Here is a 27,063-nt window from a genome sequence, read left to right on the forward strand (position 1 = left end):
CACACACCATATACACACCCACATCAGCCACACGCACCCAAACACCATCTACACACCCACACACCAGCCACATGCACCCGAACACCACGTACATACCCACACACCACACACACCCACACACCACCCACGTACCCACACACCATACACACACACACCATACACCCACATACCAGCCACATGCACCCATCACCCACACATATCCCCCACACACACACACCATACACATACCAGAGACACCCACCCACCACCCACACACACCCACATACCAGCCCCCCACCCACCACCACACACACCCCCACACACCATCCACACACCCACACACCAGCCACATGTACCCACCACCTACACACACTCATACACCACCCACACACCCCCCACACACCCACACACCATACACACACCCATACACCAGACACACACCCACACAGCATCCACACGCACCCACACACCAGCCACACACACCCACACACCATCCACATGCCATCCACACACACACCATCTACATGTACCCACACATCATCCACATATACCCAAACACCATCCATATGCACCCACATGCCATCCACTCACCCATACACCCACATACCATCCACAAACTCCCATACAGCATCCACATGCTAATACACATGTACCCACAAACCATACACACACATTTACATGCGCTCACATGCCATCCACACCCATTCACACACCCATGTACCATCCACATACTTGTCCACACATACCCACAAAGCACACCCACACGCACACGTGGACACACACCATCCACATGTACCAACATACCATCTACATGTAACCACATGCCATCCACACACGCACCTACAGACCATCCACACACATGCCCCAGCTACACACACACACCATCCACACACGTATCTACATGCACCCACATTCTATCCACACACCCATCCACACGCACCCGCAGACCACACACACACATATCCCAACTACAAAACCATCCACACAGCATCTACACACACACACAGCATTCACACACCCATCCACATGCACCCACAAACCACACACACCTACACACCATCTACAATACTCCCCATCCACACAGCATCTACACTCACACACACACTATCCACACACCCATCCACAGGCACCCACATTCCATCCACAGGCACCCACAAACCACACACACCCACACACCATCTACATGCACCCACATACCATCCACACACTCATCCACATGCACCCACACACCATCCACAGGCACACAAACTCCTGCTACAGAGCTGAGGCCTCCGAAAGGCCACAGGGGTGGGTATTTAAGTGACATGCCACAAAATCTCAACAGAGCCTAGCTCCCCACCCCAAATTCTTGACTAAACAGACTTCAAAACAAAGCAGTCAGGAGGGACTGGGGCCAACCCACAGAAACAAGCTGGATAATAAGAATTGAGGCAAAGGGCAGCTTCTGGAAGATGTCTCGGGCTCACATTATTATACCTGCTCCCAATTCCTTTAAAGGGTTTTAATGGGGGTCTTAGGTCAGTGGGACCACGGAGTCGCCGGAGAAAAGCTTTTATCAACCAGTGAGTGAAGTCCAAGCCCTGGGACAGCAGGATGGCAGGTGGAAAGCCCTCCAGCCTTTCCTGACCCCAAGCTGCACAAACCTATTTTATTGCTAAAAAATTTCTTAAAACAATTTAAGGTCTACTTTTGGAAGAACAGTTTCACTTACGAAACTGATTCATTTCTGGCTTTCAGTCTTAAAGCTGCATAGACAAGAAATGCTTGAAGCCCTCAGCATGGCCCTGTCTGCGACGACTGCCCCCCTGGGGCCATCGAGGGACGCAGCTACTCACCCCTTCAGACTTCTTGTCAGGGAAGACGCATGTCGACCCCCCGGCTGTGAAGTTGCAGTAAACCTTGAAGGAATCCCTGGAGCATCCTTGGTTAGGATCGACCCAGTATTCACCTGGATTTCAGAGACGGGGAGGGAGGCAGGCAGATTCAGGAGGATTGCTCCCTGGATGGTTCCGGAAGCCGCGAGGACATTTCAGTCCAGCAGTTAAAATGTGTGCCCCAGGAATGCCGCCAGCACGGGCCTTTCTGGGGTTTATTTTATTGCTTTTTGCTTTTCCTGCTGGGCCCATAAAGAGATGTGGAGAAACTCATTCACCAAGAACACAGCTGGGGCATCAAGCAGCTGGGTACGTGTTCTGGTGGCCGGGAGGGTTGGGGTCCGGCCCACTCTCTGGGTGGACAGAAATGCAGAGCAGGTTCTGGAAGGAACTGTGGAAACTCATGCATGTAGGATCAGAGTCTACTGGAACTGTGAACATCCCTCAAATCTTGTAGGGGAACATTGAGACTTCCCAGGGGGAAGACAAGCTAATGTGATTTGATCCTTCAGTTGGTGCCTGATGCAATGACAGTGAGAAGGAGGATGTGTTTTACGGTATCGCGGAGTTTGAGGGTCGTCTGCCCGAGCGTGCCGTCTGATGCCCATCCTAACACTGACCCTTACTTCCGCCGGCACTGTGCCAGCCTCTCATGCACTGCCTCATGCACTGACCTCTTCCTGGGAGATGTTTTCATTCCCATTTGACAGGTCAGGAACGTGAAGTTCAAGCAGGTCACCCCGCCAGAAAAGGGCTAAGACCAGATGAGAACCTGGAGGGTCGGACCTCAAAGCCTTGGCCTCTGCACCCGGCCTCACCCTGAGATGCCTCCATAAAGTTCAAGAGGGGAGGCTCTCGCGCACCCCTGCCCCACAGATGGGGAGGCTGCGGCTGCCCATCCTGTCCCTTCCACTATGCCTGGCTGAGCTGTCCTTGCCACACTCTGTGTGTCCTGCAGGTCTATGCCCACTTTGGGGGGCCAGCCCTGCCCCCACTGGGCCCTCACCATCTGGGAAGTCGGGGTGGCAGAGCTGCAGGTCCTTGCAGGTGCGGGCGGGGTTCTGTGGCGTGCCCAGGGGCCGCTTCATCTGCTCGATCTCCAGCTTCAGGGAGTTGAGAGAGCCGAAGATCTCTTCCATGCCGTCCGCGTAGTCCACGTAGTTCTCGCCATTCCCGTCGTCCAGCAGCTGGCTGGCGTCGATGTTCCGCCGCGTCCTGGACGCCTGGATCGGCAGGGGCTGGATGACCTCTCCTGGGGGGCCCTGGGGGACAGAACAGGAGCAGTGGTGGGTGATGGAGGATGGGATGGGTCCCAGGATACGAGCAGAGCAGGGACACCTGGGGCCACATCTGCAAGGATTCCCTGGGGCCTGGCAACCTGGGCTACATGGACATCTGTCCGCCTTAGAACTGTTTTCTTCCTTTCCTCTGGTCTCTGGAACATTCCACACCCATCCCCACTGCCAGGTGCTTGCCAGCATGGAGCAATTCTCTTCTCTAAGCCACATCCCTAGCTCCTCTTCCCTTTCTCTCTAGAGCTGAAACTTAACAGTTTGCAGCCTTGGGCTTGCATCTACCATCCTGCCCTCAGCCCCACGAAAGGCCAAGCCTTGAGGAAAGGGGCCAGGTCTCCCCGCTCTCGCCTCTGCAGCCCTTGCTGGGGCTGAACGCAGTGAGGCCACATGAATGCCTCCTGATGCAAGGAGTCATTCACTTCCAGGAAACCCCAGCTAAGATGATGATGGGAGTTGAGAGACTACACAACCAAAGGGGGGTGTTCAATAGTGCTCTTGCCATGCCCTGGTTCAAACTGGCTTCACCTTGCACTTCTAGGGCCTCGTCTAGTGCTCCCCTAACCCAACACACTCGTACGCATGCACACACACATTATAAACACACACACACGCACACACACATACACACATACACGAGTCTAGTGTTCCCCCATCCCAACACACATGTATGCATACACACACATTATAAACGCACATACACACATGCACATATATCCCAGACACGCATGCACACGTATACATACGCACACACACATGCACACATACACACAGCCATGCATGCACGTATACAATATACACACACTATACATATATACATGCACATACACTACACATGCACACACTCATAAATACACAAGCACACATGCACACACATACATGTGTCCCACACATATACGCATGCACACCCATACACACATCATGTACACACATGCACATACAGACCATGTACACACACATTACACATGCAGGCACATATACAGGATGCATGTACACATACAGACATGCACACACATGTGCCCATACAGTCACATACGTGCATATCCACATTCACACACCATGCACGCACATGTATGCACACAGCACACACACACGTGTGTCCTCTCTCTCCTGGCCAGCTGTTCTTCCCAGGGCCAGTTGGGCCAGTTGGCCCGTAAGCTTCCTGTGGACAGACTTGTGTGGCTCGTTCCCCCTGCTGTGCGCCAGGGACAAGGCCCAGGCATGCCACACGGGCTTCATGAGTCTTGGGGGGTGGTCACACACACAGTTGCTTTCTCGATTCCCTCAGAACTAGCCAGAGTCCCCACCCCGCTTCCTGGGCTTCAAGGGCTACTTACCGGGGGGCCTGGGGGTCCTGGGTGGCCTGCCTCACCCTTCGGTCCAGTTGGACCCTGAGGAGAAAGAAAAGAGTCGACCCTTGGTCACGGAGGCATGAGGGGACTTTGAATCCACCTTCAGCTCCAGAACGGTCCCTGGAGACCTGTGTGGGGGAGGTGGCCCTCACAGCCACAGGAGAGAAGAGAATGGCAGAGACCCCCATACCCTCCTGGATCCCTGAGATGAGGACAGAGCGGGATGGAGCCCTTCCTAGGGCAGGGCGCGAGCAGCTCACATGCCTCAGTCTGCCGTGCTGGGGTCAGTTCAGAAAGACGGGAGGATCGTGAGCAGCAGGGCCTGAGCTAGGATGGATGTGTGGGTGGTTTGTTCCTGTGCCAGGGGACCCGCCACCCTCCCCTACCTTCCAGGCATGTGGCCTGGCTGGGGCAGCGTGTCACTTACCGAGGAGCCCTTAGCACCTTTTGGACCAGGCGGACCCTGCAGAGAGACGACGGCAGAGCGTCAGCAAGCCGGGTCTCAGCTCCAGCCCCACCATGCTCCATGTCCTGCCCAGCCTGGTCTCGCCTCTCGCCCCTCTCCCTCCCACATCCCCCTCAGGAGTCTACGCCCGTATTTGCCCGGTGAGAGTGGGAGGAGGGTTGGGGCCTGGCTGGTGCTCCCGCCTCGTGGATAGACACAGGGTGGTCCTACCTGCCCCCGGCTGTCCTACCACCCACCCTGGCTAGGAAACCACAGCTCAGCCAGCCGGGGGAGGGGCAGTGGAAAAGAGCATGTCCTGGCTCAGAAGGGGCTAATGAAATGCACCCCCCAGCCCTCTCTGAGAGCACACAGCAGGGGCCAGCCCTCAGCATGGCAGGGGGCCCTAGGGACCGTGTGCACTGCGGCCCAGCGGCTGTGGGGATGTCCTGGGGATGCGGGGTCTCCCAGCAATGTGAGACCCAGGAGACGGTGCCAGAGGAGGGGAGCTAACTCCTCTTGTCTGGGCCAGGCTGGCCGGGCTCCTGCCAGATGCCTACAGTCAAGTGTCCTTGTTCCCTGAAATGGCCACCATTTCCCGTCCCCGTCTTCCCCACCCGAAGCCAGCGCCAGGCAACACCACTTCACTTCTTCTGTCTCCTGGGACCCCAATGTTGAGTGAATGGGCAAAGCTACCCTGGAGGCCCCAATTCTAGCTTCTCGTGTGACTTTTCCACAATTCTCCAGCCCCACACTGAGGCCCCAAGGCTTACCCCCACCCTCCCTGCCCTCCCAGGAAGGACCACACCCCTCCCAGATACACACCGGCAGACCAGGGGGCCCAGGAGGCCCAATCGGGCCAGAAGGACCAGTGATACCCTGAAAAGGAGCAGAAAACGCAGGTTATCACCTTCAGACAAGGTGGAGCCACGGAGCTGCGACCATGCCACCCAGTCACACCCCTCGGCTCCCCCTGTCCCTTCCCCACGGTGCCCCTTCGGCCCCTCAGCAGCCTCCTGTAGCTGCTCTCCGATCCCGGGCTGTGCATGTCGGGAGAGCCATCGACCTGAGCATCCACCCCAAGGCTGCCAGCCCTCGGCACTGCTCCCCTGGGTGGGCTGCCAGGAACTCTCTCTCATCCCCCAGGCCACCGAGGACTTCGGGCTGAGCACCTCTTTTCACGTTCAATCAGAAATACAGAAACCATTGCCCTGACCTCGCAGCCCCGGCTTGGGCCCCTCTTGCTGTTTCCTGCTCATGGTGTTGGTCTCCCCACTAGAACTAAGCCCAGAGGGGTTGGGTAGGGAAACCCATCCATGCTGACTGTCCTGTCCAGCCTGTAAATGTGCTTTCTGCATCCTTGGAGCATGGAACCTCTGCTCAGACCCCTTCTCCCCACTGGATCCCTCAGAGGCTGAGCTGCTGGCACAGAACTTTGGCTAGCTTTGCCACAGATACCTGGGCAGCTGGAGCCACTGCAGCCCCTCCCCGCACAGCCCCGGATTCCACTCAGAGCTCTCTCTGGGCGGAAGCTGGAGGCAAGGGTAGCGGAGGGCTGATGGCCATATTTCACTGGGGAGGGAGTGCTTCCCTGCCTTCACCTTGTCCCTGCAGGGACTTGGGCTGTGGCTCATTGTAAGAACCCCACAACTCCCCAAGCCTGCACACCAACCCGACACCTTCATCAGCAACGCTGCCAAGACCACAGTTCGGGGTGAGGGCAGGGGAACAAACAGGGTGGACACAGGGGTGCTTTCCTGTTGGCCGTGGGGACCCTGGATGCCTCTCTAATTTTCATGGTCACTGCGCCACCACACCCTGGGCGGCACTCCTCTGAGGACCGTGCTGTGACCTGGGGACAGCGGCTGAGGGAAACGGTCAATGGCATGGAGGACAGTGGCCAGCGATGTAGGGTTTGCAATGAGCTCCACCCTTCAGCAATGTTCTGCAACCTTCCTGGAGCCTGTGGTGAGGATGCCACCTTACTCCCAGCCTGCAGGGGCTCTGCCTGCTCCTGCCCTGTCCCTGGCATCCTATGAGGCATGGGCGCAGGTGGGCACAGCGTATTGTGCGCGTGTGTGTCCGTCACACCTTGTTCGGGACGGAAAGATTCCCACACGGGAATAAGGACCCGTGGCCCTCATAAGGACAGAGACACCGCAGGTCACCTCATCCCCTCTCCTGTCTCCATGGCACACACGTCACCCTCCCCAGGCCACTTCCAAGTCGCTCAGAGTGTAGGACAGAGTGAAGCTCCCTGCATGGGGTTTCCTTGGCTATAGTTTGTAGAGGTTGCAAACTCCAATGAGCTACAGTGGCTTCCAGGGAAGTTTGGGGGCAGCTGGGGGCAGGGAGGGAACAGGAGCCAGAACAGCCACTCTGCCCGCAGTGCTGGCAAACATGGCTGGTTGTCACCAGTGACCTCCTGGGCAAGCGGTGGGTGACAGGCTCTTCCACAGGGCTGGGAACCAGGCAAAATGACCTGACTTCCGAGTCCCTCCAGCTCTGGGGGTCACCATGGTCATGAGGAGGAAACCCCGCCTGCCAGTCAGGGCATGGGACCGGGAGACGGCTCTGCCCAGCTCCCTGTGCACCTGGGCGAGCCCAGCCCCTCAACGTTCCCATCTGCCAAGCAGGATGACCGGACTCAACTGCATGTGGACGTCCTTCCAGGCTCTGATGGGCCTTGGGTCCCCTGGGTGCCTGCCCCAGGGATCTAAAATGCCTCTCGACAGCCCACATGCAAGAAGTGCCATCTCACGCACCTGTTCTCCCTTAGGACCAGAGGAGCCCTGGGGGCCAGGGAGACCGCGGTCGCCCTTCTCACCCTGTTCACCCGGAGGACCGATGAGCCCGATCAGGCCTGGATGACCCTGTGGGAAAATGAAGACGGGAAGGGGCATTTGAGGGAGCCATGCCTCATGCTCGGCCACGGTGGGCCAGGAAGCACGCAGCACAGCCATGGCACAGGAATCTTTACGTCATGGTCAGCCTCCCCTGGAAAGGGAACGAGCTCGAGAGAGGCCAGGTGACGAAATGGCAAGTCCAAGGCAGCCCTTCGCTGGCCAGAGTCATGTCTAAAAACAGACAGGGAGCCACAGACACAGAGACAGACCAAAGTGATAAAGGGGTTTTCCTGAATGGTAATGTTTATCTCTGTCTTTCTCTTTATAATACACTGGCCAATTTCCTCATGGCAAATCCGCACACCTGCTCCTATACGGAACTAAAACAAAGTTTGTCAACTGACAGGGAAAGAAAGATTCAGAGTATTACAGATATTACAATCATGGGTTGTTTTTTAAAAAAAGAAGAATCCATGACATTGGCTGTCTACGTTTGTCTTCTAGGAACCCATGGCAAGTCCCGCAAGGAAGCCCCAGCTCTCATCTACCTTGGGGCTGGGGGCGGTGGTGGCGGACGTCAGAGTGGAAATGAGAGGGCCCTATTGCCTTCTGCTTCATATACAACCGTCTCACTCCTGAGTACCTTTTATGTTTGTAAATAAATCAGTTCAAGTGGAAAGCAACTCCCAGCAGTTAGGAAAAATAAAAGGGCTTTGCTCCTACTGCAGAAATGTCCCCACACCTCCTGCGGGCAGGATCTGAGGCCGCCCAGCCCAGGGAGAGCAGCAACCTGGGATCCCGCACATCCATCAGCCGGGGCCTCTGTGCCTCGCCGGAAGGTTTTCCATCAAAACCGCAGGGGCCTCTGGGATCTCCCGAACTGCTCAGGACCCCCCAAAGGCAGGGGCCAAGCTTCAAACACAGCGTGTCTATTTTCCTTTGTTTTGTTATCTCTCAGGGTCCCCACCACCAGCTTGCAGCAGGTGCTTGACAGATTCGGGTGATGGAGCAAGAGCTTGTTGAGTTTGAGACCCAGGGTTACAAATTTGAAGGGCCCGAGTCACAACTGCCGGGGCAGGGAGGTTCCTCTTACCTTTTCGCCTTTGGGACCAGAATCTCCTTTGAGGCCGGGAAGTCCTGGGGGACCCTGTGGGAGGAGGCAGAGGGATCAGAGTCCTCATCCCAGGGGTTTCGGGTGGCAAACTCACCCCACCCCCTACCCTCACCATGGGGAAAGTCACTCACCATGGGGCCGGGGGGACCATCCGGGCCTGGGGATCCTGGGAGACCTTGTTCACCCTGAAACAGAGACGCTCCGCATGAATTGCTGGGTTGCCCGTCCCTCCACCTGGCAACCCCTCCGCCCCTCGCAGCCTACTCACCACAGGGCCAGGGATTCCGCGAAGGCCATCGGGTCCGGGCTTCCCGGGGGCCCCCTGGGGGCCGATGGGGCCAGTCTTCCCAGGAGGGCCTTCCAAGCCGGCTTCTCCCTGCAGGGTGGCGGAGGGCAGAATGAGGTCTGGAACTTGAGGCTCCAGGCACCCTGGCCCAGGACCACTGCTTGGAAACCCTGGGCACCTCTGGGAGAGCCCCAGGTGACCCCATATCCAGAGTTGCCCTAATTTTCCACATTCTCTGTGGAAGCTGCCCTGGCCAAGTCTCCATCCCGACATTTCCCCGGCCAGCAGGGATCCCCAGTCTCCACAGACAGTGCCGACTACAGCCCGGGGGTCACAGCACCATTGTCCGAGCAGGGATGGAACCACAATAACCTCCCGTCTCACTTAACAACAAGCACCTCCAGGAGGGAGGCAGACAGCGCCAGGCCAGGCCCCCAACACCTTGCCAACAGAACAACCTCCCGTGTGCTCTGGGCCAGGTCCCAAGCCAACTGCATGGGTGATGGCATCCCATCTTCTCCACAGGCCCCAAAGCAGACATGGTTACCATTGGACACGGTCCACTTTAGAGGTAGGCAGCTGCGGTGTGGCCAGCTCAAAGAGCAAGCATGAGGTTGCAGGGCTCCCGGGGGCAGAACTACTCAGCACTGGGCTCCCTGAATCCCGTACCCACCACCCGCCTCCTCCCTCAGGCGGGCAGGACAGATGGCCCCAGTCTTGTGGCCAGCACTTGGCTGCCTCCTTGAGAGAGACCCAGGTCTCCTCCCCAGGTAGGCCATGAGCCAGGTGCCTCTGGGGCGGCCACTGTTGGCCTCCGTGGCCTTCTCTGCCCACACGCTTATTCACTCCCCGCCCACTGGGCTCCCTTGGGGGAGGTCCATGCGGTCACGGCCTGGCCCCAAAACACGTTACCTTGGCCCCTTTCTCTCCCTGTCTGCCTTCGGGGCCTGCGGGGCCTGGGGGACCCTGAAACAAGTAAGAGAACAACAGGTGGCGAGTGTGTCCTGCAGTGGCGGGGGGACAAGCTTGGGTGCAGGCGCTCAGGGTGTGCCAGGCTGCAGGGCAGGGGTGCAGGGTCATGGAGGTCCTGGCCACCCACAGGGACACGGGTCCTCAGCATGAGTCCTACGGACTCCAGTCCCACGTAAAGGCCTCTCAGGCCACATGGGGAGGCGCAGTGCACGCCTCGAGTTCCGTGTGGCCTCCGTCCTGGGTGTACCAGGCGTCTGTTTACTGCACCGCCAGCAAGTGGCCGGGCCAATCTGCAAAGGATGCCTTCTCATTTGTTCTGGCTTTTCAGTAAAACCTGAGCTAGGGGAAAAGGACTTGCGCAGCTTTGCGGGTGTCTTTCTCCCACAATGAATACCACTGACGGTGTCGGCAGCCGGCCTGTCCTAAAAGGAGCAGCTGTGTCCGCCGGGCAGGCCTGTGATTCTGTGATATGGTGGAGGCTAAGTGGAGAACACGCCATACCCAAGCCCTTCCACATTAGTGCGGCTCGGAGCACCCAGGGCCCAAGCAAAAGGTGACGGGAAGGGGTGGGGGTGCTTCAGGCAGGGAGCTGACGGCGAGGATGTGCTTGCAGAATTATTTACCCTTTTTCCTGGAGGCCCAGATGGACCTGGTTCACCAGTAGGGCCGGGGGATCCCTGGTATTGGGAGAAAGAACAGTATCAGGAACTGGGGTCTGTTAGACTCAGTTAAGGCAAAACACACGGAGATTTCAGTCTACTCTCTCCTCGGCCGTCCTGCAGCTGCCTCTCTCTTCTTTTGGGGCTACCACAGAGGCTGTTAAGAGAGCGTGGCACCCGGGCTGTGACAGCGTAAGGAACGCTGACTCCCATCCCACGGGTTTTCTGCATTTTGGAAGAGAACTTTCCCACTCACGGTACTGACTCTTGATACACAATGACTGGTTCAGTCCTTGCCACAACCCGGGCAGGGATGAGGCACTGGCATCTCCTTTCACAGAAGCGGGGAACAAGAATCGTCCCAGGACACAGGCCGGGAAGTGGTGGAATGGGGGCATCTGTTGGGGAAATCCAGCCCGGGGCTTGATCCCTAACGCTTTCTCTGAGTGGACACTTCTCTCAACTCGGTAACATGGCCTTTGCCCTCAGGTCCGCAGTCCTCTGCGCTTGGCCAGGCTGGGTGCAAGGTGGGGTAAGGACACCTGCAAGGCCTCAGGGGCCACCTCCAGGCCCAGTCCTGCCCAGGGCCCGTGGGGGTCGATCCATCCCAGAGAGACCATCTGGGCTTGAAGCAATGTTTAAAACACTCAACGCCAAGCGTCAGATGCAATGTCCAGTGTGACCTCGGTCAAAGTAAGGCAGGAAGGGCCCGGTGAGGAGAGGCACTGGCCCTGCTAGGCAGAGCTGTGGGTAAGATCTGACGTTCCTGTGCAAGCCCGTGGCGGGCCATGGAAGCCCTGGGGCTGCCTGCAAACCGGCTGCTGAGATGGCACGTAGATCTCAGAGGGAGTTCATGAGCCCTGTCACTGTCCAGAATCAATATCGTAACAGAATCAATATCATAAGGGAAGCAATATCATAAGGGAATCAATATTGTGTAAAGGAGTCAATATCAACTAGGTTGGAATTTTTCCCAGACATGAGCCAAGCAAGTTGCAAAGTCCCAAGAATACACTGACACCTCCACCAGGAAGCCAGCCCAGATTGTGGACTCACCGTCTGCCCGGGTTCACCGTCGTCTCCTTTGTCACCAGGGGGACCATCTTGACCCTGTGGGAACAAACGCGAGCTCCTTGCTGACCCCCAGATGGCACCCTGAGTTCATGCACCAGCTCCCAGTGCATCTCCAGTCCCTTCCCAAAACCCAAATCCATCCTGGTGCAGCACAGAGCATGCTCAGTGGGGTCAAAGGCGTCTTCTTGCTCTGATCACCAGAACATGAGTGCATTTTGGGACACTGCCTGCCCCGGTGAGAGTTCATCACAAAGAACAACCAGAAAGAGGGGACATGGGGCTGGCAGAGGCAGGCCAGCGTTGTGGGGTAGTGGCTTTGCCCTCTTGTGCACCTACCGCGGGGCCAGGCTCTCCAGGGGGACCGGGATCTCCAGGAAAACCCACTGGGCCCTGAAAAGAAGAAAGAAAGAGGCAGCCAAGGCCATCAGCAACCTGACTGAGACCACACATGGCCAATCATGTTGCTACCTCAAGACGACCACCTGCTACCGTCCAGCTCCTAGGACATTCCAGCAATTCCAACACCCCAGCGCACTTTATGGCGCAGAAACCCTCCCATGTGCAGCAAGTCCCGGAGCCAGCAAGCCCGGCCAGGGCGCATGGCACAGGTCAGCTGTCTCTTGCTTTCCAGAGCCAAGCAAGGGGCAGGCGTTCCGCCCATAGGTCCATTCCTGGGAGCTCCAGGCTGCAAGTAGAACCTGGACCTTCAGACTTCCGGAATGTGCCTCTCCAAAGCCCCTCTGATGCAAAATCAGGGCCGGCCAAGGGCAGGGGCGTCTTCCCAAAGCCCAGCTGTCACTCGTACATCTCAGCTGGCTGCCTGGCCCACAGAGAAGAACCACTCAGGGCTTCCTCCTCCAGTCCACGCCCTCTGTCTCATCTCTGCTATTTTGGTTCAGTAGCTGGTATGAAAACCTCTAGTGTCTAGAAAAAACAGCCAAGACATGGAATGGTCTTGAAGCTGCTCTCGGAGCAGAGTGCGCAGCCAATGAGCCAGAAGGATCCCAGTGCAGAGCCCCACTCCTACTGCAGGGTCCCTGAGGCGTGACCGGCATACTCACAGGGCTGCCTTTGGGACCATCGTCTCCGGGAGGGCCTTTGGGTCCAGGGGGTCCAGCAGCACCCGAAGGGCCCGACTCGCCCTTCTCTCCCCTTTCTCCTTTGGGTCCCTGGAGGAGAGACACCAGGGTCAAGTTCTCAGAGCCAACCACCTCGCCGCCCAGAGCAAGGCAGGTGCCGGTTTACGGTGGGCCTCCCCGGTTCTCACCCCACTCAGAGCAGCCTTTCCAAGTATCTGCTGAGCCCTGCAGGGGGCCAGCTGCCAGGTCGCTCCCCCAGCCCTGGGCAGAGTCAGCTCCTGTGTGTACCCTGAGGGGGGCCTGAGGAGCCTTCACTTTCTGGGAGCCCTCAAAGGCTGAGATTCAGCTCTAGGTGGGAGGGACCGACTCCTGGACCAGACGTCAGTGAAGACCACAAGGGGTGTCCACGGACTCCACGGATCTCATGGGGAGGGAGCCGCTAGAACCAGGAGACCTGAGTCTACCCAGCTGGTCCTGGGCCTAAAAGCCACCTTTGGGCTGGCTTCACAGTGAACACTCATCCAGCCTGAGAAGGCCTGGATATTCCTAGTCTGGCCCTCATGGTCCGGGGGAACGAGGTGACAACAGCCACCCTCACACTTATGACAGCCCACGAAGGGGCCAGGAGCAAACACTATAGAGGACAGAGTCCCTGCAGGCCACTGGGCACAGGTAGTTATTGCTAAGTCTGCGTGCACACGCTCACTCCCACATCACACACCTTGTTCACAGTAATTCCATGAAACGGGCACAAGAGGGGTTACAACTCCCATTTCACGGATGGAAAAGCTAAGGCAGAGCCAGAGCCAGAGCCTCCGACCCAGCCTCCGTCCACACACCTGCTCGGTCGTATCCCACCCCACCTGCAGTGCCCGCTCACTCACCGGGGGGCCGCCTTCTCCTGGAAGGCCAGGCTCGCCTGCTTCGCCGGGCTCGCCCTAGGGAGATAGTGGTTATGGCAGCGGTGAGTGCTATGGTTTCAAGCATTTGCCAAATCCTGCCTGCTGCCTGCCTGCCCCTGGGCACCCAGGACCCAGCAGTTCCTGGGGCAGTGGTTGCTGTCCCCAGACACTCCCGGAATTGGAGGTGCATGAGGAATATGGCAGACACGTGATGGACACAGGGCAGAGTGTCCAGGCTGCAAGCAACACTGGCTGTGAAGGCTTTCCCAGACCACTGCTCCAAGGGTTGTGGAGGGCAACTATGAGAAGCTGGTAAGCGGCTACGACGGCACTCCAGGTGGGGGATGGCCAGGGCTGAGGCAGGAGGACAGGCACGCAGTCCTCAGGGACACAGGCCACAGGGGCGCAGGGAAGGGGGCACCCACAGTGGCAGCAGTCGAATGGAAACACGTGCCCTACGGCAGAGACACCAAGGCAAACACCACCTCTCTGCACAGAAGCAGCACACCATCACCCTGTGGTCTCAGCAGGGCATATTTCTTTTTTTTTTTTTTTCTTTTTTGGAGGCGGAGTCTTGCTCTGTCACCCGGACTGGAGTGCAGTGGCCGGATCTCAGCTCACTGCAAGCTCCGCCTCCTGGGTTTACGCCATTCTCCTGCCTCAGCCTCCCAAGTAGCTGAGACTACAGGCGCCCGCCACCTCGCCCAGCTAGTTTTTGTATTTTTAGTAGAGACGGAGTTTCACCGTGTTAGCCAGGATGGTCTCGATCTCCTGACCTCGTGATCCTCCCGTCTCGGCCTCCCAAAGTGCTGGGATTACAGGCTTGAGCCACCGCGCCCAGCCAGGCATATTTCTCTTTAATTTCTGTATCATAAAAAATGAGCAGTGGTGGAAGGTGTCTTCCAATTTAATGGCCTGATTGATGTCAGAAAGCAAGCTCTGGAAACCGTGCACAGGAGGCTCGAGTGCATGGATGCACACTGTGTCTTCCCTCTTGTCCAGGGGAACTGGGAGAGGTGCTTTTGCAGTCAGGCAAATGCAGGAACAAGGATGTGGAGTCACAGCTCAGCGCCGTCCCGCCCAGCATGCAGGCACACACACATGCACCTGTGTGCACACAGGAGCTCACACACACAGGCACGCACACACACACACACGGGTCCATCATGCTCATGGAGTCTGGGCTCCAAAACCAATCAGATCAAATGGAAAGGACCCATCTGAGAAAATAATTTGGCTGAAATGGAAACTGCAAGCTTAGAAACACCAGTTCTTTAAGGAACAGATCGTCTCCGCCAGAGCTGAGCCTTGGAGAAGGAGGCAGGGGCTTTGCTGGTGGGGCGTTGTCTGGAAACTCTGCAAAAGGCTGTCACGAATGGACAGTCAGAGTTCCCAGTTCCATTTCACAAGTATTTGCCTACATTTCAAAATGCGTTTTATAGGACTAACCCAGCCATGCCCATAGAGATGAGTACATCTCATCTCTGTGTACACACAGAGAGGTACACACACATGCATGTACCCCCACAAGCACGCATGTACACATACACACACACATACACACCTCAAACAACCACAAATCTGCCACCAGAGCAGGCACAAGCCTCACCTTCTCTCCCACTGCACCAGGGTTTCCTATTCCACCTGGGGGACCTTGTGGGCCATCAGCACCTGGAGCTCCAGAGGGTCCTCGGGGGCCAGGGGGACCTGGGGGGCCCTAAGAAAGGGGAGAGACCACTGAGCCCAGAGGAAACGCAAATGTTTCTCCAAAACTGAGCCGCCAGTACGGCAAGGCGTTGGAGTCTCAGGCACACTTACCATCTGGCCCACGTCTCCTGTCTCACCCTTCTCACCCGGAGGTCCTGGCAAACCCTGAGAACAGGAAACTTCCCAGTTAAGCGCTGTTCTGTCATGTGTATGTCAGACACACACACGACTTTCATGACCTCCACCCACACAGCACCACTGAGCGTCGGAAGTCCCGGGAAGGTGCTTCTCTGTGCATGGCTACCCACGGGGTTCCCAGTCTCAGAATCAGCCCGAGGAAACAAGCAGAGGAGATCGCAAAGATTTACGACAAAGGTGATTGTGGCAGGATCCCATAAAACAATAAAGCCTAAGGAGCCAGCAGCAGGGGACGCCTGGGTAAATTATGTCACCACCAGATGCTGACTTACTGTGCAGTGACTAAAAATCATGTTTTCCAAATAAATAGAAAGTCATGGGTAATGGCGTTCAACACACTCATAACATAACATGGGAACGGAGGATGGAAAATGGGGAAAGCTGGCTACAAACTTTCTCTCTGACTTACGACATGATTCATTTTTCAAAGACCAAATACGATTACATATGTGCCTCTGTGTATGAGAATACACATGTTTAAAAGGCATGGCAATGAAACGTGCCCAAATGTTTACTGCTATCATCTCTAGGGGGTGCATTTAGAAGTCACTCTTGCTGTGTTTCTTACGAATCGTCAGTTTCCACAGTGAGCACAGGCATAAATGAGACTGTTGAAGAGCGGTAAATGCAGGCAGGCCTGGAGTTCTGGGAAGCTACAGCGCTTCCAGTTGGAATGAGGAGGCCCAGGAGGCCCCCTGCAGCCTGGCTTTAGTTTTCCATTCTTAGAAAGACAAGAGGGGAGAGCACAGGGAAGACACAGGGGACGTCAGAAGCGGAGACCGGTGTGGTGAGAACCCCGCAGTTACCTGCAGCCCCACTGGCCCGGGGGGTCCAGGGAAGCCTCTGGGACCTTCATCACCTTTCTGCCCGAAAAGGCCCTGCTGGCCCCGAGGCCCTGGCTCGCCGTCAGCTCCCTGCAGGGGAATAACCAGCCACAGGTGAGGATGCTGGCACCCCAGCAGCTCCAGGGGGCACGGGGCTTTCTGAAGGTCATTGACTGTGGATACTTACAGAGGGACCCGGCTGTCCGATGGGGCCTTGAGGACCTGTAGGCCCGGGAGGACCCTGTGGGGAACAAGACAGAGACTTGGGTGGCTGCCTAGATTGTGGATAAGGCTGAGGGAGGGGTGGACCACATCCTGAGCCCGTGGACTGATGCATCCAACATTATCAGTTCGGTCTCCACCTGCGTCGTTCCTTGCACCATGGTGCAAGCCTGCCGCAGCCTCTGGGAGGTAGATGAGGATCTTGGTTCCATCCCAAACCCATTTCTGGATGGCAAAGAGCTGCCCCCAACGTCTCTCGAGAGCACCGTGCGTCATCTCAGCTCCCACCATGCACTCACAACATGGGCATGTGAGGCCCCCTTCAACAGTGAGGGTCCCAGCACCATGTCCCCTGCTGTGCCATCCTCAAGAGACCTCTGGCATGGGACCACGGGAAGGAGGCAAGCAAGGAGGGCACGGTGCCCTTGGCCCCGGTAGCCCAACCCATGGCTGGAAGGACACAGCCCCTGCAGCACGCCTCCCAGGAGCACGGATCCTGCTTGACTAGGAATCAACAGACTGGGGGAAAGGCCTGGCTGTACAGGAGAGAAGGAGACATTTCACCCATCGGGAGCGAGCTGGTAGCAGGGTGATGGGGCTTTTGCAAGAACACACTAGGATTTCTGAACAGATGAAGAAACAAAAAGGGGAAAAATGAACAGGCACTTGGTTAATGGTGCCGCCTGTGCCGCAGCAGTCTGGTTCCCTCACCTCAGAGGGCAATGGGTGTGTCTGCAGAACCCAAACCCTCAAGGACAGAAACGCTTGATTTGTTTAATTTCACAAAACGGGAGGATGCATCCTGTTCACTCTAACACAGAGAAACTCACTCCCAGATATGCATGCGTGTGTACACACAGATGTTGTTGGAACACACATGCATGGGAGGTTTTCACAGCATGTCCTGCCAGTCATCAGCAATGCTGGAAGAGAACGTGCATGGCACATGGCCTACAGCCTGTGACGAGGCCCCTGGGGACCTGGGGGCCGCCGCGCCCCCCGCGCCAACTCTTACCTGCTCTCCTTTGTCCCCTTTGCTTCCTTTCTGCCCTGGCTCCCCGATCTCTCCCTAGGGGAAGGTGTGTGGGATTCTGTTAGACAGCTTGACAACCGTTTGGATCTTTTCTGTTCCCCATAATAAATTTTTCTTGGAGATTAAGAACAGTGTCCTTTCCAGATGGCCCTGTAATTTTCCTACGCATAAATATTTCCATACATTAGCTTGATTTCCTTTTTAATACACGGGCTAAAAGGGATGAGGTCTTGATCTGATGCTAGACGGGCTTTTAGCAGACCTGAAAATGTGGGAAAAGTCATATTGAAAATATTTACTCTGTTTTTCAAATGGGGCCGCTGCCATGACAACATAATAACAGACAACTCAATTACTGTGTGGCCAAAGAAGTTATTAAAATCCTCTCTGTTGTTCCTGTTGGTGCAAGGCTGTCTCCCGTCCGGAGATGTAAGGCGTCATCCATGCAGAGGTGACCAAGTCGGAAATGTCCCCAGAAAGGGGTCATAAATAGAAAGTTACAGCAGAGCAAAATTTCACTGTCTGCATTAAATGAAGGATAAAATACAAGCTCCTGCAGTCATCATTTGAGAATTGTAAAGCACATTCTTAATGAACGGGAGCCTGGATAATTCAAGTGGAGACATTTAAAAATAGATATTGAGCAAAACCTCATTAAACCGGGCCCTGCAGCTTCAGAATTGGAAATGATTCGGGGGGGACCGGGAAGCATTTTTCTCTGCTCTGGCTATTCACAGCAAATGTCGTGGGCAACCTCAAAATGACACAGGAGGACGTGGTTTCTAAGTCCCTCAAGCATGCCGGGGACTGCGTGTATTACCATTTATCTGTGGGCTGCTGGGACATTATCCCCTAATGCCAGGGCTGCGGGGTGGGTGCGGTATCACTCCACCAGCTGAGCCGCTCTACCCATTGGCATCCTATCCTTTAAATTCGCCACCCTCCCTCGCACCCGCCTGCCCAGCCAGGCCCAGCCATGGGTCACTCTGGATTCGCCTTACCTTATCTCCGTCTTCTCCAGGGGGACCCACAGGGCCAGCTGGACCCGGGAGCCCCACAGGACCCTGGAGACCGTCTCGGCCAGCTGGGCCTTGTGGGCCTTTCTCACCCTAGAGAATACAGAAGATCTCAGGTCAAATGTGGTTCCAACCTGGGAACATCCCCCGACCAGCTCATTACCCAAGAGAGGGACCCGTTAGCAGGGAGTGGGAGTTGGTGAGGGTTGACTGTCCCCACAGTGAGGGTTGACTGTCCCTACAGTCCTAATGGATTTCAGCCAGGGCCACTGAGGGCCGACTCTGAGCCCGCCCCTGGACCGTGAACTTCTGGTGCATCACTTCAATTAATCCACACTCATCCCATGAAAGGCTGCTCTTTCACAGATGGGGAAACTGAGGCACAGTTAGTGAGCAGTAGAGACAGGATCCAAACCCAGCCAGCCTGAATTCAGGCTCAAACAAAATGAGCCTGTATGTGGATCGTCTAAGCTAGTGACTGGGAGCCAAGCCCAGTGACCGGGATAGCCTGAGCTCCAGCCTTCACCAACTTTCTGATTCTTTATACTCTCTGCACTCTCCCTGCACACAAGCAAAAGGATGTGCATGCACATATATGAAGACATACAGCATACACCAACATGTACTACATGCACACACACAAATATGCCTTGTATATACATATACACATGTATGCACACACAAACATGTGCACAAAAGAAGCATACTCACATGCACGTGCACACACACGTATACGCACCGACATGTACACACAAGGACATGCATGCACACACAAGGACATACACACAAACAAGCACACCAACAGGCATGTGCATGCATACATGAGTACGCGTGCACACGTACACACACAGGACATGCTTGCATGCATAGGCACACCCTATTTTTCCTGTCCTTGTAACTTCATTTTCCTCCTAACTGCCTGCTTGGTAATCTCAAATGATCCTTCTTAAGTTCTTGCTTTGCTCGGTTTTACCAGCCATCACATCACTCGGTGAGCAGCCTATATTTTCTCACTCCAGACAGAAATCCCTGTCTTCCGACAGATACACAGGAGGAGTGTGTGCACATCGGGAAGGGAAACATGGAAGAGGGAATATACGTGCAATGTTCTGGTCTAAATGTAGCTGGGATTTAGTCATCCATTACTATTTCGTCTTACCATTTCCTCCCTCCACAATGCACGTCCTGCTCCTCAAACTTAGCTCCTATTCATAGAAATTTCTACCCTACTTAAACCAGAGAATGCAAAGACCACGTGTGGGGCTTTTGTGGAAGTTTCCTGTCCTACATTCCCGGTCAGGTCGGGAGTTCTCGGAGATGTCCGACCTTTGCTTGGCCTTTCCTTCCCTCTGGAGCTATTCTGGGAGGATAACAAGCTTTTCCCTGGATAGAGCAACTCTTGCAAGGTTTCTGCTTAAATATTTACTCTCTTGAAACCGTGAACCAAGCCATTTCCAACTGACTTTGTGTGCACTCTATGCACTGACTGCCCAGTTGGCTTCAGTGTTCTGGCACAGAATCCAGCTGGATCCATGTCCTGGGTGCCTCACTGGAAATGATTAGAAATCACCAAAACTGCCAATAACATATTAAACAGATTCTCAATGGCCCAGATGTTTCCAATGTGGTTTCCAGGGAAGTTCCTGCCCAGGGAATGTAGGCTGTTCCTGCCACCCATGAGCCACTGAGAGTGAAATGTACAAGAAAATCACAGCTTTCTGGCTGGGCGCAGTGGCTCACGCCTGTAATCCCAGCACCTTGGGAGGCTGAGGTGGGTAGATCACCTGAGGTCAGGAGTTCGAGACCAGCCTGGCCGATATGGCGAAACCCTGTCTCTACTAAAAATACAAAACTTAGCCGGGTGTGGTAGCGCACATCTGTAATCCCAGCTACTGGGAAGGCTGAGAGGCAGGAGAATCGCTTGAACCCAGGAGGCGGAGGTTGCAGTGAGCCGAGATCGCGCCACTGCACTCCAGCCTGGGCAACAGAGCGAGACTCCATCTCAAAAAAAAAAGAGAAAGAAAACAGCTTTCTAACAATCAGCACTCAGACCTGACTCAATTTGAGATGGTCTGCACTGATATCTGCTGATTGCCCCGGTGAACTCAAGCTCACTCCGACCGTCTGTACTGGGAAGGAAAAGCGGAGATTAAATCGGTCTCCACAGCTGATCGAATGCAGGGGTAGGGGACGTCGCAAAATTGTGTGGCAGAAGTCAAACACGGGTCAGGGTGGACCACTTCTGGACGGTAAGTGGTATTTTGTGGGTTATTCACGAAAGCAGGCTGGCAGGAAGCATCTAGTCAAGGGCGCTCACTCATCTCCTTCATGGAGACCAAGATCTGGGCGGCCCCACGACATGCTGCTCTCCACTCCTGAGGCTCCACAAAGCCTGCAAAATTTTGGGGCTCACCAGCAGGTGGGCTTTGCTGGACACAGAGGAAGGTGACTCGTCTTCCCGTTATCCACCCATCCCTTGCCCCTTCTTTGCCGGACATCTGGTCTCTACACCTGCCCCCCAACCAAGAAACGGGACTCCCCAGTTCCAAATATGCTTTCCCATGAAGAGCCCAGCCATAGGTCTAGGCCAGTAGCGGGGAGCAGTTCACACAGTGGGCAGCTGTGGTCCGACCACACAGGTGGCACTGAGGCTGGACGGAGACCAAGTCCACAGGACGCTGACTGTCTTTGGCCCCTTCCTCTGTCCACACGGGTGGGGAACACCAGCGTGCAGGCGTGGACAGGCTGAACCCTGCCCGGCCTCATCCCCGCAGGGCCCCTCTGGCTCAGCTAATGGCAGGAAGAATGTGGTTGGCGCCAGGGCTCCTCCTGTGCTCCTCGGGCAGGTCACCAGGTCACCGTGGGACACTCCCTCTGTCCTAGAGGGCCACAGACCCCACCCCATCCCCAATCCCAAGGAAACACCCCTGGGGTCATCACAGGAGGAGGGACAAGGCTGGACATGGAACGATCCCAGCACCTCTGAGGGAAGGGCTCCCCCGATCCAAGGCAGTACTTACAGGAGCCCCTTTCTCTCCTGCTGGCCCTGGGGGTCCCTGGGGCCCAGGTCTCCCTGGAATTCCAATGGGCCCAGCGGCTCCGGCTGGACCTCTCTCCCCTGGAGATCCCTGAGGTGAAGCAAGAAAACAGTCTGTTTCGAAGGCTCTCAAACTGCGTGGACCTGACTTTGTAAAGTACCAGTTGATCGCTCCACTTACCCGCTCACTCTAGAGCCCACAGTGGCTGCCTACGGCCCTTTGCAAGCATAAACTACCTGGTCTAGCTTTCGGGGCTCTGTGTCCTCCTGTAACTCCAAGCTCCCAGGTGCTCCTCTCCTTGGTGTCTGACAGTGTGCCCTGTGGTGTGCTTGCCTTCAAAGGGCTCCCTCTTCTAGGAGCCTGGCATCCCCTCCCCTCTAGGGCCTGCAGGGCACCCCCTCTCCTCCAGGACCCCCATGCCCACGGGGCACCCACTCCCCTCCAGGGCCTGCATACCCACAGGGCACCCATGCCCCTCTCTGCTGTGCTCCTCCATGGTGTGCATTTTCCAGGGAATGCCTTGCCTGGGGGCTGGCATATGGATGGGTGGGTACCTGGCCTAATCGATAGGGCCGTCCTGCCCAGTGTGCCCCCGCCGTGGGCAGCCTGGCTTTAGCGTGCATCTTCAGAGTCCCTGGAGACCCGTGTCTGTTTCTTCCCCTGCTGGCCCAGCCCAGACCCACGCTAGGTGTATAGGCTTTCTCCTTGCTCCTCTAGGAAGCAGGCTCCACAGGCAACACAGGGTGGCTCCTCCTGCCCTGCAGGCTGCCTAGCGCTCTCCTTTCCTCGGTGTGCCCCTGGGACCCTTCATCATCCTGGCTGCGGGCTTGGGATGCGCCGTCTACATCTCCCCAAAGGCCATCTTTCCCCCCCCACATCCTGCCCAGGATCCTCAGGGGTCAGGGGCAGCTGCATGCTCTGGGCTCTCAGGGACTGCCCCTTCTGACCTGGAGAGTAGGATTCAAGAAAGAGGATGGGACAAAGGCTTTGACTCACCGCAGGGCCTGGTGGGCCAGGGGGCCCTTCATTGCCTTTCAGTCCAAGAGCTCCCTGCAAAGCCATGAAAAGGTTGGTCAAGGGCACGCGGGGAGAGGCCTCCAGGGCTGCACACTGTCCCATTTCATTCCCCGCCTGGCCTCTCACTCACCACTGGACCAGGAAGCCCTCGGTCCCCAGGGAAACCACGTAATCCTGGAGGGCCATCTTTCCCAGGGAGGCCTGCGGGGCCTGGGTCACCCTGAAAACAGAGTCAGAAATGAGTTTTCCTGGAGCCAGCGACGCAGACCTCTCACCTGCCCCGGAGCGAGGCCAAGGGCTGGGGCCTTCTCTCCTGGAGCCAGCGACGCAGACCTCACCAGCCCCAGAGCGAGGCCAAGGGTTGGGGCCTTCTCATCAGACACCCCTGGACTTGGGCTGGATTGGGCTTCTCCTGGCCACTTTCCAGAGTCGTGACTGGACTCAGCAGTCCACACGTGGGAGCACAGCCTGAGCCTCTGCCTGGAAGCCATGCTCATCTGGCAGGCTCTGCGTGCAAATCTGACTCTACCCCTGCTCCATGGAGTTCCAGGGTCCTTTCTCCCAAGGCCCTTAAGGGCTACGATGGGCCCCGTGGCAGCTGAGGACACATATATCTTTTCCATAGATTTGAGGCTCCTTGTAAGACCGTGCTCAAAGAAATCTCGGTCAAAACAGTGTTAAAAGCATTGTCCTAAATGGATGTATCGCTTAAGAGACTTCTTCAAGCCTGAAACCACATTTTCTGGAAAAAAAAAGTCACCACTTAGCCTCGACTCTCCCTGAGGTACAGTAAAGCTTTGATATCTTCCAAAATATTCTCTGGGGTCCAATGTGGAGCACAGTGCGGTTTCAAACGAGCAGGTCAAATGCCCGTGGCCGCCTTTCCAAGCCCGGACAGCTCTCTTTGTATCTAGAATACACACACGTGTGCGTGTACCCATGTGTTTTGATTCCTATATCTACATGCACACACGGGTGTGTGGTTTTTCTCAGTATTTCTCAGCATTTGCTTCACTTTATTATTTTTCAGGTTTACTCTTCTGTGGTCCTACAGGCCGGAGAGCTTGCCTTTGCAGCATCCCTTATTGAAGAGCTGAAAGGGAAGGGCTATTTTTGTGCTAACACAGGAAGTTATGGCCACTCACTCTGGGGTGCCCAGGGGAGGAGATATGAAAAGGGGGGTAGTTGGAGCTGGCACCAAGAGGTGGGACAAAAACACGTTTGCTTTTCACTTTTATAATTTCTCAGGCTCTTGGGGTGAGGACTGTTTTTTTGTTTGTTTGTTTGTTTTTAAACCAAAACAAAAAACAAAAAAAACAGAGTTTCATTGCTGTTAACCAGGCTGGAGTGCAGTGGCACGATCTTGGCTCACTGCAACCTCCACTTCCCGGGTTCAAGCGATTCTCCTGCCTCAGCCTCCCAAGTAGGCGGGATTACAGGTGCACGCCACCACACCCAGCTAATTTCTGTATTTTTAGTGGAGATGTTGGCCAGGCTGGTCTCAACTTCCTGACCTCAGGTAACCCATCTGCCTCAGTCTGCAAAAGTGCTGGGATTACAGGCGTGAGCTACCGCACCCGGCTGGGGTGAGGGGTTTTTAAAAGGATCACTTTCTGCTAAATGTGTTACGGACGCACGAAGTCCCAGAGCTTTTTAACCATTTCTGGGAGCAGGGCTGGCAGCTGGGGAGACAGCAGATGGCGGAGGATGGTGGTGACCCCTGCACTTCCCCTTCAAGCCCATCCCTGAGCAGGTCAGCACGACTCCTGGAGTGAATCAAGCAAAAGTGAGCAAATCGTGCCATCTGGGGAGTGAACTGGCATGAGGAGCGTCTGTTTCAGGAATTATCCATTCATCAGAAAAGAGCAAAAAAAACACCAAGCCCCAGAATGATTCCTTAGGAAACGCCTGAGCTGACACAGAAGGTTCCAGAAACTCACCTTCGTCCCTTCTTTTCCAGCAAGGCCCGGAAGCCCCTGTTCACCAGGGGGTCCGGGCGGCCCAGGGTGGCCACGCTCACCCATTGGGCCCGTTTCTCCCGTGGGACCCTGTGGGGAAAATCAGTGTCAGCCACAAATGCTTCGAGTGACTTACAAGGGAGTGAGCATTTCTTCCTAAACCTAAGAACAGCCCTGGTCACGGAGGCAAAGGCCTGCTGCAGGCCCACCAAACCTCCAAGTGCCTTTGCAAGCCTTCTTTTCCAACAATCCAGAGGGTGGGTGCTGGTGTGCTGCTCACTACCCGGCCCCTGCTGGGCCCCGCGTGGCCCTCTTCTCCAACCTGGTACCTTCAGGAGGCACAGTCAAGCCTGCCTTCCTGGGACATGCCCTGAGAGAGGCTGATTCAGCCACAGGACAGGCTGAGGATGGGAGAAAAGCCACACCAGGGGCAGAGCCCACATGCCCTTCAGTTCTGTGGCTGCAGCAGGTCCACATCTTACCACTACATGAGGTGTGCACTTTCTAGGACACAAGGTGACCCCTCCCCATTTTGCAACTCTAAGCCATCAATCCCGGCCCTAAGCTGCTCCTGCCACTGATCTGCCACCGATTTGCGATTAGAACCGCAGGCCCGTGGCACCCACAGGGCCCAGTGGCAGGAAGACTTGGCTGCCTTGGACACCCACAGCAGAGATAAGCCCAGTTCCTGAGCTGGCCCAGGTCCGGCCCCAGCCACACTGTGAGCCTCGGGCAGCCTTCCTTGCCCTGCGTGCTGGGTTCGCGTCGAGGGCAAACACATCTTTGCTCGTGTGTGGGGGCGAGCCTCATGCTGACCAGCATTCAGGACCTAAGACAACCTCTCAGCAGCGCCTGCACCTCCGGAATCGTGGAGGCAACAGACGCCCGGGCTGGGACCCTTTTCCCTGTGGGCAAGTGACACCGGGTGACCCATGGCATTCGGGAAGGCTGGAGCTTACCTGAGGGCCGACCACGCCTGGGGGTCCTGGAGGGCCAGTCTTGCCTTGGAAACCCTGTCAGGAGAGAGTCACTGCACTGAGGGTGCTGCAGTGGCCTGTGCCACCCCGCCCTGCGCTGTTCTCAGCAGGATGCTTGCCCCCCATCTCCCTTTCCCCCATAGTAGACGTTCCAGACTTTGTGTGAGAGGCCCATGTCTCTTGTTTCATTTTTTTTTTCCCAGATGGAGAGTCTCGCTCCGTCACCCCGGCTGGAGTGCAGTGGCTCAATCTCCGCTCACTGCAACCTCTGCCTCCCAGGTTCAAGTGATTCTCCTGCTTCACTCTCCTGGGTAGCTGGGATTACAGATACGCACCACCACACCCGGCTAAGTTTTGTATTTTTAGTAGAGACAGGGTTTCACCACGTTGGTCAGGCTCGCCTCGAACTCCCAACCTCGTGATCCGCCTGCCTCGGCCTCCCAAAGTGCTGGGATTACAGGCGTGAGCCACTGTGCATTTGCACTCATTTCACGAGGGTAACGAAGCCACACAAGCTCATCTCACTGGCTGCTCTTCTGCCTCTGCATCTTTAGGCCGATGCAATTCGCCTTTATCATGTCACCAAGCGTTCCTTTTCTGAGTCGGCTCGGTGCCCTTCCTGGACCCGGGCTACCTCTGGCTGTTTCTCAGCAGTGGCTCTGTGGCGACTGCCCTGCTTTGGCGTGAACGCCTCTGATGCACGACAGGTGACTCTGCCCGTGTGCTCCTCAGCATGTATTTAAAACAGGCTAGAGCGAGAGCCAGCTGCTTTCATAACACGGCAGCTTGGATGCGTTATTTTTAGCTTGATTCAGCGGGAATATCTCACGGCCGCTCTGCATGCTCACGAGTAGGTAACGATCCTGGCTTGGCTGTGGGTGTCACCACGCTTTCTGTACTCGCCCTCAAAGGATAAAGATGACCTTAAGGCAACACAAGCTTCATTTCCGGGCACCTCTGCAGAGCACAACAGGTGCCAGCTAGAAGCCACCTGCAGGTGCCACATGACACTGGTGGAGACATGCACACCTTCCACCCGGAGGCCTCGAGGCAAACTCTAGACTCTGGAGGAGAAGGTGGCTGGCCCCGAGGCCAAGCTAGGGCTGGAGGGTGAGCGGCCCCAGGCCTGGGCTCACTGTCTCACTGTCCAGCAGCCAGTGGCACAATCTCACACCAAGCCACTGGGTCATATGAACCCACAG

The 27,063-nt window shown here is 56.1% G+C and overlaps 1 protein-coding gene across 2 annotated transcripts in view; it reads right to left on the reverse strand.

Moving 5' to 3' along the window:
* Positions 1–27,063, reverse strand: part of COL5A1 (collagen type V alpha 1 chain) — a 202,711-nt gene that overhangs the window by 18,357 nt on the left and 157,291 nt on the right. For both annotated transcript variants that reach the window (XM_023188991.3, XM_023188994.2), the window contains exons 38-63: positions 25,844–25,897; positions 24,867–24,974; positions 23,057–23,146; positions 22,906–22,959; positions 21,892–21,999; positions 18,857–18,964; positions 17,838–17,891; positions 16,788–16,841; positions 16,583–16,690; positions 15,690–15,743; positions 15,481–15,588; positions 13,854–13,907; positions 12,952–13,059; positions 12,227–12,280; positions 11,873–11,926; positions 10,781–10,834; positions 10,098–10,151; positions 9,168–9,275; positions 9,031–9,084; positions 8,879–8,932; positions 7,705–7,812; positions 5,765–5,818; positions 4,925–4,960; positions 4,483–4,536; positions 2,860–3,115; positions 1,815–1,927 (exon numbers count right to left, since the gene is read on the reverse strand). In XM_023188991.3, the coding sequence (XP_023044759.1) occupies positions 1,815–1,927; positions 2,860–3,115; positions 4,483–4,536; positions 4,925–4,960; positions 5,765–5,818; positions 7,705–7,812; positions 8,879–8,932; positions 9,031–9,084; positions 9,168–9,275; positions 10,098–10,151; positions 10,781–10,834; positions 11,873–11,926; positions 12,227–12,280; positions 12,952–13,059; positions 13,854–13,907; positions 15,481–15,588; positions 15,690–15,743; positions 16,583–16,690; positions 16,788–16,841; positions 17,838–17,891; positions 18,857–18,964; positions 21,892–21,999; positions 22,906–22,959; positions 23,057–23,146; positions 24,867–24,974; positions 25,844–25,897 (2,115 nt within the window). The remainder of the gene's footprint in view (positions 1–1,814; positions 1,928–2,859; positions 3,116–4,482; positions 4,537–4,924; positions 4,961–5,764; positions 5,819–7,704; positions 7,813–8,878; positions 8,933–9,030; positions 9,085–9,167; positions 9,276–10,097; positions 10,152–10,780; positions 10,835–11,872; positions 11,927–12,226; positions 12,281–12,951; positions 13,060–13,853; positions 13,908–15,480; positions 15,589–15,689; positions 15,744–16,582; positions 16,691–16,787; positions 16,842–17,837; positions 17,892–18,856; positions 18,965–21,891; positions 22,000–22,905; positions 22,960–23,056; positions 23,147–24,866; positions 24,975–25,843; positions 25,898–27,063) is intronic.

This window comes from Piliocolobus tephrosceles, chromosome 14, assembly GCF_002776525.5.
Source record: "Piliocolobus tephrosceles isolate RC106 chromosome 14, ASM277652v3, whole genome shotgun sequence".
Lineage (NCBI taxonomy): Eukaryota > Metazoa > Chordata > Mammalia > Primates > Cercopithecidae > Piliocolobus > Piliocolobus tephrosceles.